Source organism: Melanerpes formicivorus, unplaced genomic scaffold (assembly GCF_026170545.1).
Source record: "Melanerpes formicivorus ecotype bairdi unplaced genomic scaffold, bMelFor1.0.p_v2 SCAF_17, whole genome shotgun sequence".
Lineage (NCBI taxonomy): Eukaryota > Metazoa > Chordata > Aves > Piciformes > Picidae > Melanerpes > Melanerpes formicivorus.
The window spans coordinates 9,825,925-9,845,048 of NW_027142369.1; the positions used below are offsets into that span (position 1 = coordinate 9,825,925).

A 19,124-nucleotide genomic window follows, 5' to 3' on the forward strand; every position below is an offset into this window, starting at 1 on the left:
ACATTTATAAGTGGGATAATATCTTGTAAAAAAACCCAACTTGCCTGATTAGGTGTGTCTTCTCTTTTAGAGGTGAAATAAAGCTCTGAATTACAAATTCTGGCCACTATCAACTAATTATGCAGCAGTCAAAAATGACCTTTATAAGAATTAAGATAAAACAATCAGAAACTAGCAGGATAGCATCATAAAAGATGGGGTTTGCAAGGGGTTTACCTTTTTTATATTATAGTAGAAAAGCTTACCATGGTTCATGTGCTTGTGTAAGGATGCTACTTTCACCAAAGAGGTTTAATTTCCTTGGCACTAACTGAACCAAATGCAAGGACTCAACACAAAAATGAGAAACAGAACATTTATTAGGCAAACTCTACATTAACTGTACAGATCTGTGACTGGAGTTTCAATGCAATTCAGGGAACATAAACAAGCAATCAGGATGGCAAGAACTTTTCCAAAGAACATGTTTAACCCTCAAGACAAGGCTGTCTGGCACCATTTAAAAGTTGCTGTACTGAACACAGTGATTTTTAAAAAATGTCACAGATGATTAAGACACTGAAAATGCACTCACCACAGTGAAGAATCCCATTCTTTCCCTTGTTTCTGAAATTTTTACTCCCACAATACCAGAGTGTTAAAAGGCTGCATGGCAGACAAGCTGGATGCAACAGTTGTAGGGTTTTGCTTGTCAAGCAAAGTGACTTGCAGCAAGAGACATGCTTTATGCAACAAAACCAATGATGTACAGCTTGTGCGGGTTCAAATAAGATCTAAGAACAACAAATGTGGAAGCCTTACAAGCTCCCTTTATTATAATCAGAATCCTGAGAAAAGCAGGGTCCAAATTACTCCAACTGAATTTATCCTCACTTACATACAATAAAATCGTCCAGATACATCAACAGTAGTAAACTGAGTTAATGCAGTGTTAATCTTTTTACATTTTAATGACTAGCTACAAAACCAGAAACTAGCATGTTCTAATCTGTTTATATTTCCTGAGCTTAGTAAAATCAAGAAGGAATGAACATTATAAAAATCCCAGTAAGTCACCAATAAATTAAGAATGTACACAACCACTACAGCTTCAGAAGCCTTACAATGCTCAGAGTGAAGTCCACCTATCCCAGACCATGGCCTTTCTTTTAGGACTCCTGTACAGAAACCATGTCATTAACTTCACCATCAATACTGAGATAGGTCTTTCTTTTCCCTGCTCTCCAAGTGTCCTTCTAGCAGACTATTCAATAGCCTTTCCTAATCAAGTCATATGAGAGCATTCAGAAATTGCAATCCTCTACTTCCAGCACAGGAAACAAATGCTCTCAGAAACGCAGCATGCTACTGAAATTCAAATTTACCAGCAGCAGTTATTTGGTCAAACTCTCAGCTTCTGCACGTAACATCACTACACTGGCAGCACGTTTAGTATCCTTTGGAGGGACAAACCAATGAAAACCTACACAGAAGATTGGAGGAGAGACCCCTAGCAATAAAGAATTCATCTTAGCGGTTTCTTTAAGAGCCAACATCTTGCATTTGAGCAAAGCGCTCGACCTACATGAGTCACACACATGTTTATTTATGCATGTTTATTTCCTGCATAGAGAATAATGTGTACCTTGGAATAAACCCCAAGCTTTGAGAATATACTGAGAGTATGGGTATCTGTAATAGTGCTACAGGCAGACTAATTCAAACCAAACTCAGCTGTCTCAAAGGCTTGCAGAGCATTAATGTCGATAAAATAAAATGCTTTTTAAAAAAATTGTCTGTTTACAGCATGATTTTTAAATTATGGTGCAGATAAAAGAGAGGTAGAAAGGCTTATACCCTCAGTATCATTTTCTGTGCAGTATTTATAAACTATCAGAAACAAAATCTGTAGATTTTTTGGTGAAAATGCCAGCTTTTCCCCGAAGAGTTGTATGGAATCTCTATTTTCCCACTGAAGTGCTGCAAACGAAGTAACTGTAATCTGATTCAGAAAAGCTCTTATTCCCATTAACCTCTCTACATCTTTTTTGTCACTACATCCTGCTTTTAAGAAGTCACTGCAGAAATACTCCTATACAGGGCTCAAAAATATCCAGCAGATACAACCTACCCAACAAACCACATTTACCAGCCAAATAACACCATGTCTGCTCCTAAAAAAAGCTTTTGCTCTACTTACACGATCCCTCTTATCTACTGAGAGGGACAAAAGTAGTATGGAAGGCCATATGGCTCTTCCGTTCTTTGATGACCACCACAGGTATGAGCATCATCATCACTCTGGCTGGCAGTAGCTTGAGAGCTTCCCAAGGCAGCTTCTTTTCTTGCCACAATCCAGCCTCTGCAGCAGTAGGACAGATGCTGCTTTAGTAATAAGCACCCATCAAACAGGGTAGGAAGGATGAGCTGACCAGGAGAGACAGCTTAACAGAAACCATACTGGTAAGATAAATACCCATCTTGCCCTGGTGTAAGACAAGCCTTGCAGCACTACTGTTTTCGTGATTGTCACTAGACAAGGGAGAGAGATGAAAATATCTTGGGTCTTGCAGCTACAGTCAGCTACCACACAATCCAGAGCGTGGTGCATTTTGTACTGAGCCGACAGCCTCGGACTCAGCAGAGCTAGGGAAAGACAGGTCAGAGGCAACAGGGAGGGATCTGTCAATAGGGCTTCATCTCTGGCCCCACTCTCACAGCACTGTGAGAGCTGATGTGTCTGGAAGTGAAGGACTTGCCTGTTGACACTTTAGGGTGCACGGGCATGGAGCTTCAGCATTATTCACATAGTAGTGACTGTTCAAGGGTAGGATTTTGGACCTTGAAAGTCAGACAGCTGCATAGTGACCTTTAATTTACCCACAGAACATTAAATAAATTATATTAATTTAGATTCAACCAAAGCAGATGCTAGCTTATTTATTGAAAAGCTCAGCTTTGTCTTGTTTTCAGCGAGTTTGAGAGACAGGCAGCTCTTGGGAGAAGCTCTCTAACTCAGTCAGGCAAGAGCAGCTCCATAGACGTGGTCAGAGTAACTTCTCCTGTAGCAATACCAGCCACAACATACCCCTCCTAGGCACATTCAGCAAAGGTACCTGAGCACAGCATCACTGCCTGATTGCTCTCTACACTTTCTACCTTACCCAGGTCTTCTCCCTGCTTCCACATAAACCACATCAGACTTGCAGTAGACAATGATTCTTCACTGCCACCATTACCTTCTACTGTCATATCTTTTAAGAAATCTATGAATTGATTCATATAAAGAAGTATTTGCTTCATTTCAGAGAAACTGATTCTGCCCTGCAAATATATAACTTGTCATTAATTTTTCATAGGCTTGGGTAAGGAAGCTTGTATACAATAACAGGGTCATGTTTACAACACAGGTTGGAAATGTTGCTTTCTTTCCATTGCAGCATTATGAAACAACCAATGCTACTGTACTCAAACAATCAACTGGCATGCTTCTCATTTTTACCTGTCCTCCTATCTGTCCTTCAATCTGCTCCCTTTCAACAGCATGCCTAAAAGCAGAGTCACATAAATAAGAGATGTGTTGCTTTCAGCCACACGTGCTTTATACATAGTCTATTTTGTCTCTTCTCTTTTGTTCTCTAGCAACATTGCTCCCATTAATTTAATCCTCAAACTATGATCCACCAAAAAAAAAAAGAATTAAAAAAAAATTCAAGTACAAACCTAAACTTTATTGCTGGGTTATGGGTCAATGTAAACTGACCAGAGGCAAAGCCAACCTAAAATATGCTTTAAAAAAGTAAGGATTGTTCGATTACGTTTGCTGACCACAGACAGCTGCTTTCACTATTCACACAGTTTGAAGATTGAAGATTTGCTGAGAGTAAGACACAGCCCATGTCCTTCAGAAGTAACTGCAATTAATAGCCATCATCATCATCCATATCACAGCCATAATCTGAAACACACAAAGACAAAGGCACATAAAAATCCAAATATTGCAGGTAGACAGAAGATACAAGAAAAGAATTGCTGCTTTCAGGTTATTTTCCTGCTGTGTAACTAGATGGTAAGTTTTGCCTTAAGTAAGCACTTTTAAAACTAATATATTTTCCCAGGGCTAAATAAAAAGTTCTTGCATGCACTTTCCTCAATGAAATAAAATTATTTGTAAGCAATACCTCCTCTCACTTGTCACTGCACCCTCATTTAGGAGTATCTGGCACACAGATACATGAAATACTTGGCTTAATTTAGAGGCTAAGGTGATCAAGCTTGATTGTCACAAGTAATTTGGAACATGGTGGCTGATAAGCAGCAGCATACATTTACAAGTAGGCACAGATCTCACTAGACATAGCCACCAAGAAAAAAAATTGGTTTGTTTATATTATTCATGGATTTATAAGCTGAAGCTGCAAGAGTTCAGAGATAGCTCAGAGTTCCCATCAACATCAAAGGAGTCGTGCTATGAATCCTGACCAGCTCATCTGACTTAGATCTCCTGTATCTACTTACTCATAAAGGAACAATTTAAAATTTTGCCCAGATTTTTTAATCCAGTTTTGTTTTCTTAAACAATGCTGAGTACAAAGAATGTTTAATGTGTGTGTCAGGAGGCAAGTCTGCTTCTAATGCACCAATTTCTCCTCTGTGTACTTCTGAATGCACTGGAACATATTTTCTGTTGCGCAGTCAAACCTACAGATAACTACTACATATGAGCATTCAGTTAACCTTTATGTTCCAAATGCAATGCAGTGCCAGCATTTCACCCAATAGTCAACCAAATGCTTGGAAGCAGAATTAAGTGTAATCTACAGTAGGGTGTGTAGAACGGACGAAGTTCAACATCTGTAATTCTTGCAGTTACTCCAGGAAGGTAGGTCTAAAAGCCCTGAAGAAAGCAGTCAGAAAGGAGTTACTTGTTCTGCTGAGCAGCTCTGCACACACCTGTGTCTGAATTCTGGGAATGTTCCTTTTCTTGCCTTTTTCCTTTTTATTTTTTTTTAAACCCCAGTTCTTCAGCTGTCATCCAGACAGGGAGTAGCGGAATGTTCTCAGAATGATTTAAAAATAGTAACATTTACAAAGAAGAAAAGCTCAACGACCTTTATTCTATTTTGGTGGGGTGTTTATTAATAAACATAGACCCACCCTCCCCCCCCACGGGTGCCTTTTCTTGGGAACATTATTCTAATAATAAATGCAGCCAACAAACTGTTTTTCCTACGGTTCAGGGATTATTTTCCAGTGGAGAAATCAATTTAAAAGCAGCAGACACTTCTGTGAGATGCATATATATTGTCCATGAAAGCTTAATTAATAGTACTGGAAAGAATTTTGCAGAAAACAACATTTCAGTAGGAAACTTATTCCCATCTTATTTTTTCGCAGCCTGTAATTAGCAGCTCTCGTTTTAAAAATATTTTGGTATATTTTCAAAGCTCAACTTCTAGGGGGAAATATTTAATAAAGGATAAATATGGATATGTCCAGCTAGGAAAAATCACAGTGGAGAGGATCCTGCCTTTTCCTGCCAGCAAAGAAACCTAATTAAACAAGTGGCTTTGCTGGGTAACCCAAAGAAATTAGCACACATCTGTGTACCATACAGCACACCCTATGCTAGCAACGTAGTTTCTCTGCTTGGTGAAGAACATTTTCCTCCTATCATTTTCTCCAGAAATGGACTCTGATGATTCATTCTGAGCTGGACAGCCATGTCCCTAGGGCTCGTGGGCAATGTGGATGTCACTGCAGCCGCAGCTGAGGAGGCAGACAGGAGCTGGGCAGCTCAAATTGGGAGGCAATGAGCCCCAAGCACTGCTGATGGAGGGGTCGCTGATCCTGTAATTTCTCAGGTACACATTAATAAACCTGATACTGAAAAAGGGGTAACACCAGTTTGTTCTTGAGAAGCTCTTTTAGCCTAAAGCTTGAGATGCAAAGCTTTCTCAGGAGGAGTCTCTAAAGGGGTCAGGTTTCAGACAAGGGTGACTCCAGGCTTCCCCACAAGAATGAACAATAATACTGGAAAGACAGCAGGAGCTCTGCACAGGATGAGCTGCCAGAGGACAGGGAAAAGAGGAACACTGTCTGTCCCCAACCCAGCAACAATGAATCCCACAGCACCAGGAGAGAGTAATTTAAACAAAATCCCATCTTACCATTTCCTCCCATCAACTGCAAAGCACTCATGCAGTGATCATCATCATCTTCTATTTCTTCCTCCTCCACCTCTTCATCAGGGTTATAAGCTACTGGGCCACTCTCCACTACCACAGCTGCTGGTTTTTCTATGTCAGGGGCTTCTGCTTGTGCATTTGGAAAGGTCACCTGCTGAAAAGAGAAGAGGTATAGTAGAGCACTGCTTCTTTTCATTCAATATTTGTACAAAATGTTAGCACCCTCTACATAGGAATGTCCACATCCAGTGCTAGAGGCTTAGATTTTCCAGGGCACATGAAAGTCACCAAGTGAAATTTTGCCCAAATGAAAGTCAGGCACAAACATCCAGAGTTTTCACACAGTTCAGAGCCAGGTAACTGAAATATCCAAAGATAGTAAGAGCAGAACAAGGATCCTCTTGCAAGCCACAAGAAAAGGAGAAATCTGGGAGTGAAGGTTCCTCAGCAGAGCTCTGTGGGATAACTTACAACCTTTTCCTCATTGTGCTCACATCAGGCCTATTGCACAATAACAACATTATTGACACTTTAATGATAGCAAAAATGTACCCTTCCAATCAGAAAAAACAACAACATATGTTAGTTTTGACAGCTCTGGTTGCATTTCCTTGGAGGCAGAAAGAGCTGTGGAACAAATAGCACTCTTTAGACAGCACTTAGTGTGACGGCAGAGTGCTAGGTTTTTAATACACACCAGCCCCTGTAACGTTGCCTATGGAATTCATCAGGATTATGATTTTCAAATACTAACCTGGGAATGGATCACTGACAGGACTTGTTCTGTACATGCACCTCCCCAGCTGCTCAAGGTTAGGTAGAACACAGCAGGGAGGGTAAGAAAGGGCAACAGCACAAGGAGACAGAGATATATTTGGAGAAGTTAATACTGTTTTCAACTCACTAATGACAGCTCTAGGAATAGGACAGGAGCCAGCAGTGTGGTCTGCCCTAGCACAGCCCAGGCTCTGACCTGCCTGGAGCTCTCACTTCCATGACACGCTCAACCCCTCTCTCATCCAGCAAAGAAACAGCACAGAGGCTTTATCTCCACCAGGTCTGTAATGTGGTACTTTCTACCTCTGTTCTGTATGTGGACTATTCAGAGTTTTTACTCTAGAGCCTGTGGTCTAAGAAGACATCTTATTAGTGGCAACTTGAGGAACATTAAAGATCAACCATTAATGCTGTTTTGTCATGTAAGTAATTTTCAGAAGTGAGTACCTAGCAGTACCTGTCACTACTCAGCATTTATCAGCACTAAGTGTCATGTCCCTTAATAGGGAAGATGGAAAAGACTGGGACAGTATCCTTGGGAAGGACAGTGTTGAGTTGCTCCTAACAATGAATGGTCCAAAGCAGACCAAGAAACCCAAACGCTGCTGGTGCCTACCAGAAGAAAAGTCCTACTGTGTTTTTTGTGTTTTAAATTACAGTACATAACTACGTACTGCTGCTTCTTCTCCAGTTCCACTGGAAGTGAGTTTTCTGATTCAGCATTGAAATATTTATTTATTTATTAATTTATTTATAAATGTATTTACTTGGGATGCAGCAGCTTTCAGAACCCCTGTAACTCCAGGCACTTGGGAAGTACACCATCAGAGAAAATCCCTGTACCCGAAAGTTTAGAGTCTAATTATTCAAACATCAAAGCTATTCCTGAACTTGTCCTATACCAGGACAGTCAACCTAAAGAATATGCCTGAATTTTTCAAAGTTACCTAAGGGTTTGCTCCAATAGCTCATTAACAGGGCAAAGACACCCATTAATTTTAATAGAAAATCAAGTATTTAGATATTTGGAACACTCAAAGACAGGTTTTCATGATTTTTTAATGCTCAAATTAATCACATTATTTAGGGAAACTTCTCTCCAGTTTATTTTCCATTTCTTACCACTGTTTTAGCCTAGAGTGATCAAATTGAGTCCATTTAAGTTTTCAGTATAAGCAGAAATAGACACAACAGCATTGTAAGATATATCAATTTATATGCTTAAAAGTATCCATCTGCTCTGAAAAAGTGGGTGAATATAAAGGAGCTACAATTGAGTCATTATTTTTTAAAATTGCACCATGCTAATTAAAATGTGACCTTCTTCTAATTATCATGTCCACTTCCAGACTGCTATACTTCTAAAAATGTGCACAGTTTTCTAATGAGCACAGCATAAGAAGTGAAAATTTAGTTCTCCAGGCAGGATATCAAACTGTTTCTGAAAATCAATAGGGTTTAGACATTGTAAAAATAAGTCAGTCAAACAATGCCCTTAAATAGAACTTCCTGAATTCACTTCCAGACATCCTGGACTGGAGTTTGGCACATATCTTTATGGGCAACTGTTAAAGCATATTAAATTGCCCAAGGTTCACATTCAAAAGTGTGTCAGTGTCACACATTGGTGGGAAAAAGAAGGGCAAACACCTTTGCTGTGTTAGGAACAGAACTTTTAGATACACAGTAGACAATTTATAACACATAAAATGCATGTTGTCTACTCTGTACAGTGTGAAAATAATAGTGAAAGAAAGCAGTTATCGCTGTGACTCTGAAAATAGCCATGATCTCTTCAGTAGAAGATGCAGGTGCACAAACCCACCACAGCAGAGTTTCTGGCAGTGGCCAGCGCCTAATTCTAACTTTTCTGTGGCACTATTTTATCTTCAAATTAAACAAACCAAGCAAGGAGCCAGACATTCTATATAGGGTAAACTGTCACTTTACATTTCCTCACTGGTCTCCACAGAAGCCCAGCACTTCGCTTGGGTCAGAGTTGCACAGAAGCAGTGTTTTGCATTGTCGTTGTTTTCCATGGGGATGGCTCAAGTGCTGAGAAACAGGCATGAGCTCTGCCCCCTACAAGGCCTCCTACCCACTTGTCTGATATGTACCTTTTTAGCTGTTTGGAGGGAGTTTTCTCTTTTGCTGCCTTACCAGGCATTATGAGGTTGTGTTAATGCTAGCTTTATCAGTAAGGCCAAATCTTGGTCAGAAATGAGGCAGCCTCAGCATTGCAGTGTTTGTAGCTCCTGGTCTGATCAGAGAGACAAGATTCTCAACATTGTTGCCCAGTATCTACCACATAACCAGCTGAAAGAGGCTCGTGAGAATCCCCAGACAAGAAGTGGTGCAGTAGAAGCGCTGGACTTGACATACCTCTTCAGTGGCAGCCTTTTTAGCAAGCTGTGTTGAAATCAAGGGTCTTAATCTGCAAAGAAGTAAAGAAGAAATGGTGAACATCAGAAAAGTTATACCAGGTACAAGAGTCTGACGCAGAGTATTCACCCTCCACACAGTGGAAGGGCTTTGCTAGTGTTACATTGTGAAATTACTTTTTTAAAGATGTAAGATAAAGAGCAGGGAGCCACAGACTCCTCAATAATTAATACACACATTCCCTCATAAACGTCTACCCCAGTCCAGGATAATAACAACAGGGGGCAGACAACAAGCAGAGTAGCAAAAGCTCACCTCAAATTGCAGCCCCAGCCCATTCCCAAATGTGTTTGAAATAGATGGCTTTATCACATATTAGAAAACTCAAAAGGCAACCTAATTTTGGAATAAGGTAGAGGTGGCAGAACTGAGCCACACTCTGAATTACCCAGCAACTGCTCCTGCACTTGCTGATAAATACAAGATACCAGTAAGTTTATACTGGCAGGATATCACAATCATCACAGGAAATTCTAAGCTCCAGCTCCAGAAATCATCTTCAAAAACATGGGGACCCTGCATACCTTGAATGAGAAATGACAGAAATTTAACATAAACTTCTTTTTTTTTTTTAATTCTACATCATGTATGTAAAAGACCTGCACATCTGGGGAGAAGAGATGGATCAGGATCACCTCACAGCTAAGTGCTAAATACTGCTCTGTCTGAAAAACATTTCATAGCCTGTTGTCTTCTTCCTGCCATGAAATCTGCTCTCAATCCATCCTTTAGTGTTGCTTTCTAGTCTCTCCTCCTCATCTAGATGTATCCAGTCACCAAGAGGATGACTTGCTTTCTACTGAAACACTGCTCAGACAGCTCCTCAAGTACGTCTTTTAACTAAGCCTAGGCAAACAACTTAATGAATACCAATTTATGTCTCCAGAGACATAGTCTTTTATGATAAGCAGAATCTTTCCTCTTGTTTTTCTATTATTCATTCCTCTCCCTGCTAACACACGGGTACTGGTTGTTTTCCTACTTCTTTATTCTGAACAATCAGCAGGAGGAAACAAAACTCCAGAGAACAAGCAAGGGAAACTCAGATCATTATATATGACAGAAAAGACAATATTAAAATATGATATATTGGCTAAGGTCCCAAAAGGTTCAGAAACTGGTCATCTCTGAAATGTTCTGCAAGATTCAAAAGGTATTTCAGCACTAAAAAGTTCAAGGTGTCTTCTCCTAAACCTAAACCTAAGACCTAAACAAAAAGAAGCCACGCAATGCTTCAGGAGCTGTATCACAGGATCCAAAGCACATTATTCTGCTATAGATACTTCTTGTCATACTTCCTACTTAGTAAAAAATTCAAGAAATAGATGTTCTTGACCTACAGAAACTATTTGTTATTTACAAATCCTAGTGGGCTTCTGGTCTTAGAAATTATGTATTTGAAGGCAAGGACACACTCCTCCCAGTGCACCTGGCCTTCTTTTTCCTTATCTAACCTGAACTGTGGAGTTTTCACAGAATCATGAAATTAGAAAATGTTTTAGGTTGGAAGAGACCTTTGGAAAGGTCATCTAGTCCAACACCCTTGCAGTGAGCAGGGACATCTTCAACTACATCAAGTTGCTCAGAGGCTTGTCTGACCTGACTCAGTGTTTACAGGGATGGGAACATCTACCACCTCTTTGGCAATTCATGACAATGTTTCACCATCTTCACTGTAAAAAATTCCTTCCTTGTATCCTAGACTACTTAGCTGCTGTAAATGACTGTTTTCCAGATGTCACCCTGTTTAGATGCTTACAAACACAGATGCAGCAATGTCAAAAGTTTAGGTAGCTGAAGGATGCTAATTACCAACTAGGTTGTATTTTATTGACATAACTGGAAGAAAAAAAAAAAAGGCAAAAACCAGTAAGAAGTGAAGGGCTTTTATTTTAAACCAGTAGTGGTGATTATTGCAATTAACATTGTACCAAAGATAGCACCTATTTCCTCCTGCTACCAAAAGACATCAGACCTCCCTGGAGCACCCTGTAATCTCTCCTCCCTCCAATTAAAATCAAGCTGGTGAGTAAGACTCACAAGGTAATCAGAAACTGCTGACGTTTCCTTTAGAGCAAATTGCACATGTGCTCAGACAGCAAAGAAAACAATCACAGCTATAGGAAGCAGAGAGTAAACATTCCAGTTTCATTTTAATTAAAATGGTTCCCTAATGAAACTAAAGGATGCACGTTTATGAAAAGTCTATTTGCAAACTTCCATGCTAAATCCAGGAGCCCTTGTATACCATTTTTCAGCAGCAAATGATTCTCACAGCCAAACTTCTGTTCCATGATCACTGCTCACAAGGAAGACATCTTCTCTGCATTACCAGAAATGCAGCACTGCCACTCGATTTGGGCACCATTTTCTCCCTCAGCATGTTATTTAATGCATACAAAAGTTGAACTCTGCTCCTGCTCTGGCTGTTTGGCACCTGCTGCAGTGCTGATGTGAAGGGGTCTCTCAACATGAGGGCTGAGCAGCCCAGCTGCACCTCACTGCTTTGTGCTACCCACAGACACCAGCAAGGAAAACTGGAAAAAGGTAAAACCATAGCAAAGAGAAACAAAAACTTACTTGCCCTCCTGAAACAGCATCTTGGATTAAAATTATATAAAAATTATACAAGGTGTAAATATTTTTAGAAAAGAAAAAAAAAAAAAGTGACATTTCTCTCCTTTGTCTCTTCTTACTCCCGTGGAGAACCCTACTGTAACTGTACAAAACCATTTTGGAAAGTTTTATAGCAGAGTTGTGGTTTGTCTCTTAAATGCCCCAATGCCCTGACCTTACACCAGAGCAGCTGCTGCCACACCAGCCGTATGGAGCAATAAATTACTGGCTGCCATGGCTACAGATATAGGCTCCTTCTGCTGTCTGGTTGCAACACAGAGGGCAGAAAAAAGGCTCTCCATGGATGAGGACAACTGCTTTCAAGGCTGAGATAAGGTTCAAGTGCTAATGATCAAAAAAGCGCCTTGAAAAGAGGCATTTCCTCCAATTTCTAATCTGCATGACTCAACCTCATCTATAAAGGCTGTGAATGTACACACATGCACAGACATACTATACATGAAAAATGTCCACTGCAAGGCCAGTCTGAATTCAGGGCTGCCATGTTCCCTAAGTAATAATAATATCCTGCAATAAGACAGGATCCCGTATCTGCTAAGGCTCCAGAAGTCTCTGCTGAAAATGTAATGTTGAAATTGGTCTTCCTGAGTGTTGCAGTAGTTGTTCACTACTATCTATGCTAATTTCTAGTATAGAATATTTCCATTACAAACTTTGCAAATGAATACCATACCTTGTGGGAAGAAGTAACAAACTAAGCAACTTTCTTAACAACAATGTGATCCATAAAAAGGGGGGAAAGAGATTTCACATCGCCACAAGCGTTATATCCACATTTCAAACTACTTCAGAACTTATGCAGAGCTACAAATGTTTGCGTCAGCCAACACATGTAGCACTGGAAGCAGATAATCTTGACAAGTTCACAACAAAAACTAATGACACAGTACCCAGCTTCAGAGAACACTCCCTGCCAAATCCACTGCGCTCTTGGTTGAGATGCGCACGATAACATCTAGGTTTATCCTCCAGCTTAACAATTTAAAAGAAGATTCAATATAATAGCTCCTGACAGGGCTGAAGATCACACAGACTGAACTTTCAAAGTGAATAAATTCTCTGAAAAACAAGCTGGCTGTGACAAACAACTGTTTTTATTTTGCTTATTATTTAATAACAAATGATTACACATCAGAGAACATCAAACAGAAAGAGCACTGTGAGGTAGGTAATGAAACCACCTCACTGGCATCTGGCTGCTCGCCCACCAAAAACTTCACAGCACCGTTAACAATGTCCTCAGTGCAATCCTGCAAGTAATTTGGAAACTCACCGAAAGCTGTTTCTTACTGAATTTTAACGTAATCCATGCAAGTAGGGAACATCTTTTTGCTGCTTACCAACCATGCTAATTTTATACGTGGATGATCCCAGAATACACGATGGAAAGCAGAGATACAATGGAGCCCACAGCCACAAGCCTGCAGTGTAATTATGCAGGTCATCCAACAGAAATGCCCAGAAAACCTACATGTGCAGACCACAAGCCTTTCATATGTGTGCCACTTCAGTGACAGAAAAAGAAATGATTCAGTAAGAGACCAGTCAGGTTCCCCATACTGGCCAAGATCCTCCTCCCACCTGAGGCCAGATGGTTTTGCCTCTGGAGGTCAGTTTACCAGACATCTACATGAGAAGGAAATTAATATAAATGTTTACCCCAGCTAAGAGTGCCTTTTAATTAGGTACTGTCAATGTTATCCTTACTGGAAAGCTGGGAATTACCTCTCTGCAGGGATTTAATGCTATTGCTGAAACACAACACCATCAGGAGATATAGACCCACCATTCTGCCATTAGGTCAGGAGAAAGAGGTGACCCTCCTGGACTCAAACCAATACCCTTTTGCAAAGGGTGAAATCATGTCTGTGAGCCCAGACCACTTCAGGTTTTGCACATCCAGCTGCAGATATCACCATCTTGTACATCTGCTTCTGACTGAGGGTTGGGTGCTCACAAGAGTTGTTGCCACTCCTAGAGAGGAAACTGAGGCGCATGGCTGGTCATGACATCAATGAACACCTGCAGGATGCCTAGAGGACAGGGGCTGGGGTGTAAGGGTACACTGTGAACAGCAGAAGTCATCCAGATATAACCACAGACAGCACCATCTTCAGCAGAGAGATAAAGCATCTCTAATACTCACACCTTGAAACTGCACATGCCTGAACAGGGAGGCAGGCATGTATTTTTGCCAGCAAAGGCTGACCTGCCTTTTGCCCAGCCCAGCCCACCATCAGTATAAAAGCCCCAAGGAGTTTTCCTTAATGACTCTTCCCAGTGATAGGGCTGCCCAAACAGTGACCAAAAGACACCAACTGAAGGGCATGTCCACACAGTAATAAGCTCAGCTCACTGGCCAAGGTCCATTGGAGCTGGCTAACAGTACTGCCAGCTGTATAACTGTGACTGACAGAGCAGCAGCCAGGGGCTGCACCCTCCTACATACCATAAGACACCTGGGCAGCAAGACCATGTTGAGCAGCGTCTGCTCAGCCAGCCAGCTACTTTTAATGCTGCTCCAACACACCTGCACGAACTCTACCAACTACACCAACACACTTTCTGTTTTTCTCCTGTTTCCAAGCAAACAACACTACAGAAAGCCATTTCAAGCAGAAAAAAAGCAAAGCTGAAGTGACAACAAAAACTAGAGTGAAATGAGAAATTGTTCCCACTTCTGATTCCCACTCAGCTCTCTTTCATGCTGGATCAGAGGAGCTTCACTTTCATCAGTGCAGCATCAGACAACACAGCACTGAGAATCTCTTCAGTGTTAATGAGTTTGGCCTCTTCTAGCTACTGCCCAGACTTCAGTATGTAGGGACCAAAGCACACAGGAGTAAAACTGGGGGAAAAGAAAAAAAAAAAAAGAACTTCTATAATTCACTCAAGGATATATTTATCAGCAAGAAACTCAGCACTGACATCAGTCACTGATACACTTCTGAAAAGCAAAAACTTTTCTAATGCACAGTGAACTAAACACCTGTTTTGGCTTTTTCAGAGAGGACTCAGAGGCCATGATATTTGTCTTCAATAACCCAACTCAGAATGGGCAATAGTTTTCTACATAGCTGCAGCACACATTCCTCAATTACATGCTGTAAAATAGCAACTTGCTGTTCTTTCTTGCTGATTTTCAACAAAAATCTAAGGCCACCTTATTGGGACCAAAAGAAATTATGCTTCTGCAGCAGATCCAAAACAATCTCGGCACATATCTGTTTCTAAAGAAAATTGCTGCAGACCATGGGAAATTACAATTGCTGCAGGACAAGAAAGGCTGACTGATCTAATATTTCTGTTCAACACACCTTCTTCCTGGGTTTGTCAATAAAGATACTGATGAGCTCACCTCTCCACAGGTCAGGAAAATATCAATTGAAAATATGTTATTCCTATCAGCCTGGAAATTTTTCCAGATGAAATGATGACAGCAAGGCCAATCGGCACCTTGCTGGGAAAAGCTACTTAAAATAAGGAAGCTATGAAGCATTCTAATGAAGGTAAATGAGTAATCATGATGGTCTCAGTTAAGCAAGTCTAATGACAGTGTCTCTTTTAAAACATGGGCATGAGACAACTCACGTAGTGACAATCCAGATAGGTCCAACTATCCTGCAGCACGGTTTTTCAGCTGGTAACGTTGCAGAATGCATCTGTTGTGGTGCAAACCACCATTATTAGCAGGCAGGACAACTATAAATAATTTAAAAATCATGCTTGGAACCATAGTAACAGAAATGAAATTTCAGAAGTTAAATGAAGACATTACCATCTGAACAGAAAGATTGTTTTACTGAAAAGTTCTCAGCAGTAACACTGCTGTCTCTGTTTCTCATGCAAATCTATTTTTCTAGACTCATGCAAGAAGGATTACAGACACTTACTTTTGGACAGCTGTTTTGATCAGCCTCAACCTCATAAAAACAACTAACGAGGCAAAAGATGAAAAGGAAAACATCTCTGTTACCTGCAGTCTCCGAGAAGAATCCTTTGAGACTATTATACCCAAAGGTGATGGCAGATTTATTGTTACATCTTTTCTGGTGACATTACAAGGACAAAAGTCATGCTGGGCAAAACTCAAACTCGCCTCTTCCACCACCTTTGTTGCCATACACCATTGTGCAAATTAAGTCTCTCTCATCTGATTATGCAGCTAAAAACTAATATTTCAAATTTCAGGTAACTATAGATGTATCCAAGTAATCAATCAAGGAATAAAGATGGATGACAGATTTTTTTTTTTTCCCCCCCTTGTGTCTGGCCTATTATACATTAAAGAGCAATTTCACTGCCAGCCATCTGGAAATCAATGTATTCCAAGCTTTATTTTATGATTACCAACATTCCCTCTCATAACTCATTTCTAATTATAAGCAATAAATCATTCCTTCTTGCTTGTAATTTATAACAGCCAATTACGGCAAACCTCTTATTTAAATAGCAAATCTAGGTTTAAAACATCCCATATTTTGAGGTATGCACAGAACATCTAATCAGCCAAATGGCAGAATGATGATTTAATGTGGCTTTTGTAGCCACCAAGGAGACACATGTGGAAGAACCCGCTCTCCCCTGCACCCTGGCACCCCAGGACTTTTCAGAACTGAAAGCACAGGTATCATCTGTCTGAGTTAATGCAGAAGAGATTGACATGTAAAGATATATAAGCCAGGACACAATTCAGGGAAGTCCGGTGTCAAAGCTTTCCTTTACCATATCAGGAAATTAATACAGAGGTTGTAACAGGAGAAGCTGTAGGTTGGTCTAGTAAGAAGTTCTGGATTTTTTTGAATTTCATTTTAGGAAAGTTGAAAGAATGAAGCTCTAAATTTAATGTTTTAAAAACAACTGAAGCAGGTTTTCCTGTGCTGGGATTTGCATTCAAGAAATGGGACTGTCCTCCTATATCCAAGCAAAAGGACACCAGCACATCCCAGCTATTTTCTGTCACATGAAGTTTTGCAGGTATCAGCCTACAGCACAGTGCTTGGCATGAGCATGGCACTTGCTTATCTCATTCTTCCCCATCCCTCAAAGCCAGGAGAAGATCAAGCAGAACAAAGCAGTGAAACAGCCTACAAAGAAAAGGTGTCACCAAATAAATCCAGATAATTCCTTCAGGGAGAAATCTTTAATGGTGGTTTCCAATGGCAACTCTTACCAGCAGAGGAGTATCAAAGAAATGTAGTGAAGGAGGGTCCAAAACCAGGGTGGGTTCAAATGTACCAGCAAGGACATGGAGAAGTTTTTACTCTTATTTGTTCTTCAGTGTAGGTCTGAATTACAGGCATGTGAGTGCACACAGAGAGGCTTCTTAGAAATAAATAGCTCTGCTGGGATTTGTCCATTAGAAAAAAACCTCACTCTTGTCAGAAAAGTATTTGATACCATTTTGGATACAGAATTTATTACATGAGAAACTGATCTCAGGAACGTGGAAGTCATTCCCACTGAGATTTTATATGGTCATCACACAGCTCAAGACTGTTCCAGCTTCACATTGTGTCATCTGGTAAGCGTTTACAGTAGGAATCAAGGGAACTAGATTTGGAAAAAGTCCATCACAACTGACCTAAATCTGATCTGACCTGAATAATCAAACCAAACATCAAATTAAAAAATGGCTAGACAGAAGCAAGGAGAAGGAATTCATCCACTGCAGGAGTTATCTCATGATTTTCCTATCCTCAGACACACGAGGATTATGCGCCCCACTTTTTTCTTCCTTAGGAGCAGTGGTGACAGAGGCATATGAGAATCCCTTTGTAACAAAGGTATCAAAACCCATGTGTAGGAGTGCTGCAGGCTCCACTGTGTTCTCTTTCCTTTTCAGACATCATTCATTCCTGAGAGAGCAACATTTGCGAGCAGGGAACAAAAGACAGCAAGTTTTGGAAGGGCAGCAGTGACATCAGTACCATTTGTGCTTGCCTCTGCCATACAGCTCTCCAGAGTCACAGCAGAGAGTAGCCATGGCCAGCACAGTGCTTAGTGCTCTATGTTTCATCAACCAGCCAGGTGCAGGTTGTAAGGCTCACGGCCACACCAGCCCACCTTACAAGCCCCTCTCACATCCACAACCTGTCTCTTCACCAAGGTTTGCCTGTGTTGCTCCTTCAGGGTCTAATGCTGCCAGAATCACTTTTCTCCTAAGCAACCAAGCTGAAGATGTACAGGTATAGCACCATCTAAGCGAGCACACAGCAAATCTCCACAGACAGATGGATTATTACTTATGTAGATATTGCAGTGATGTGTTCAACAAAAAGTTTCATCGCTTTCAAGACTGCTTATCTTCTTTTTATGAGAGATCTAAGTAGTATTTACTAGTCTCCTCAAAACACAAAGCATCTTAACATCTGGTTTACTCTCTCAGCAGTGAGAACTAGACACTCAGAAGAAAACTTCAAAATTGCTGGCTTGATGTTGGTGAATCTTGGGCAACATTTCTGGATGAAGATGTAACAAAAATGCCCGTACAAAAGCAGACACAAAAGCCTATAAATTTCATTTTGACAATAAGGCGTCGTTCTTTTATTAAGTCTGTGGATGTCTATCTTCCCTGCATAAAGTTTTAGAAGCTTTATATAAACTATACTTCTAAGCAAGCTTGTAATTAGCTAGGGGCAGGTTTGGCTCTAATTACAACTTGTAGAGACACACATTATGGAAATACTTACCTAATAACTATTAGCGATGCTCTGTTGATGGCATAAGTCAGGCTGGCATGTGTTTGCCATATAATCACCTGAGTACTTTCTGTCCCATGGCCTCCATAATGAAACCTCTAGGACTCATCTACCAGATCTTCCCTCTAGCTTTGCCATACAGGGTAAGGCCAGGCTTTGCTGCCACCCATCCTGGAATGCCCTGTGTGCTTGCATCTGAGTTCCCTGTTCCTTACAAACACACTGTGGAATACCTGTTCGCACCTCACCAGGAGATGCTGTACCAAGGATATCAGGGATGATGACAAAGAGTCAAAATTGCAGCATTTCAGCAACTAGCAAGATCAGATTGAATCCAATGCATGAACTAGTCAGATGTCAGCACACACTGTGAACATGTATAATTAATCTGGACAGCCTT

At 40.6% G+C, this 19,124-nt stretch overlaps 1 protein-coding gene across 5 annotated transcripts in view; it reads right to left on the minus strand.

Annotated features, from left to right (window-relative positions):
- Positions 1–341: 341 nt before the first annotated feature.
- The window catches only part of BRF1 (BRF1 RNA polymerase III transcription initiation factor subunit), a 178,193-nt gene continuing 159,410 nt past the window's right edge, over positions 342–19,124 (minus strand). For 2 of the 5 annotated variants that reach the window (XM_068148886.1, XM_068148889.1), the window contains 3 exons: positions 9,327–9,378; positions 6,150–6,321; positions 342–3,937 (listed from right to left, as the gene is read on the minus strand). In XM_068148886.1, the coding sequence (XP_068004987.1) occupies positions 3,900–3,937; positions 6,150–6,321; positions 9,327–9,378 (262 nt within the window). In that variant the 3' untranslated portion in view covers positions 342–3,899. Of the gene's footprint in view, positions 3,938–4,683; positions 5,039–6,149; positions 6,322–9,326; positions 9,379–19,124 lie in introns of those variants that run through there. The other 3 variants (XM_068148887.1, XM_068148888.1, XR_010988633.1) reach the window with 3 other exon arrangements.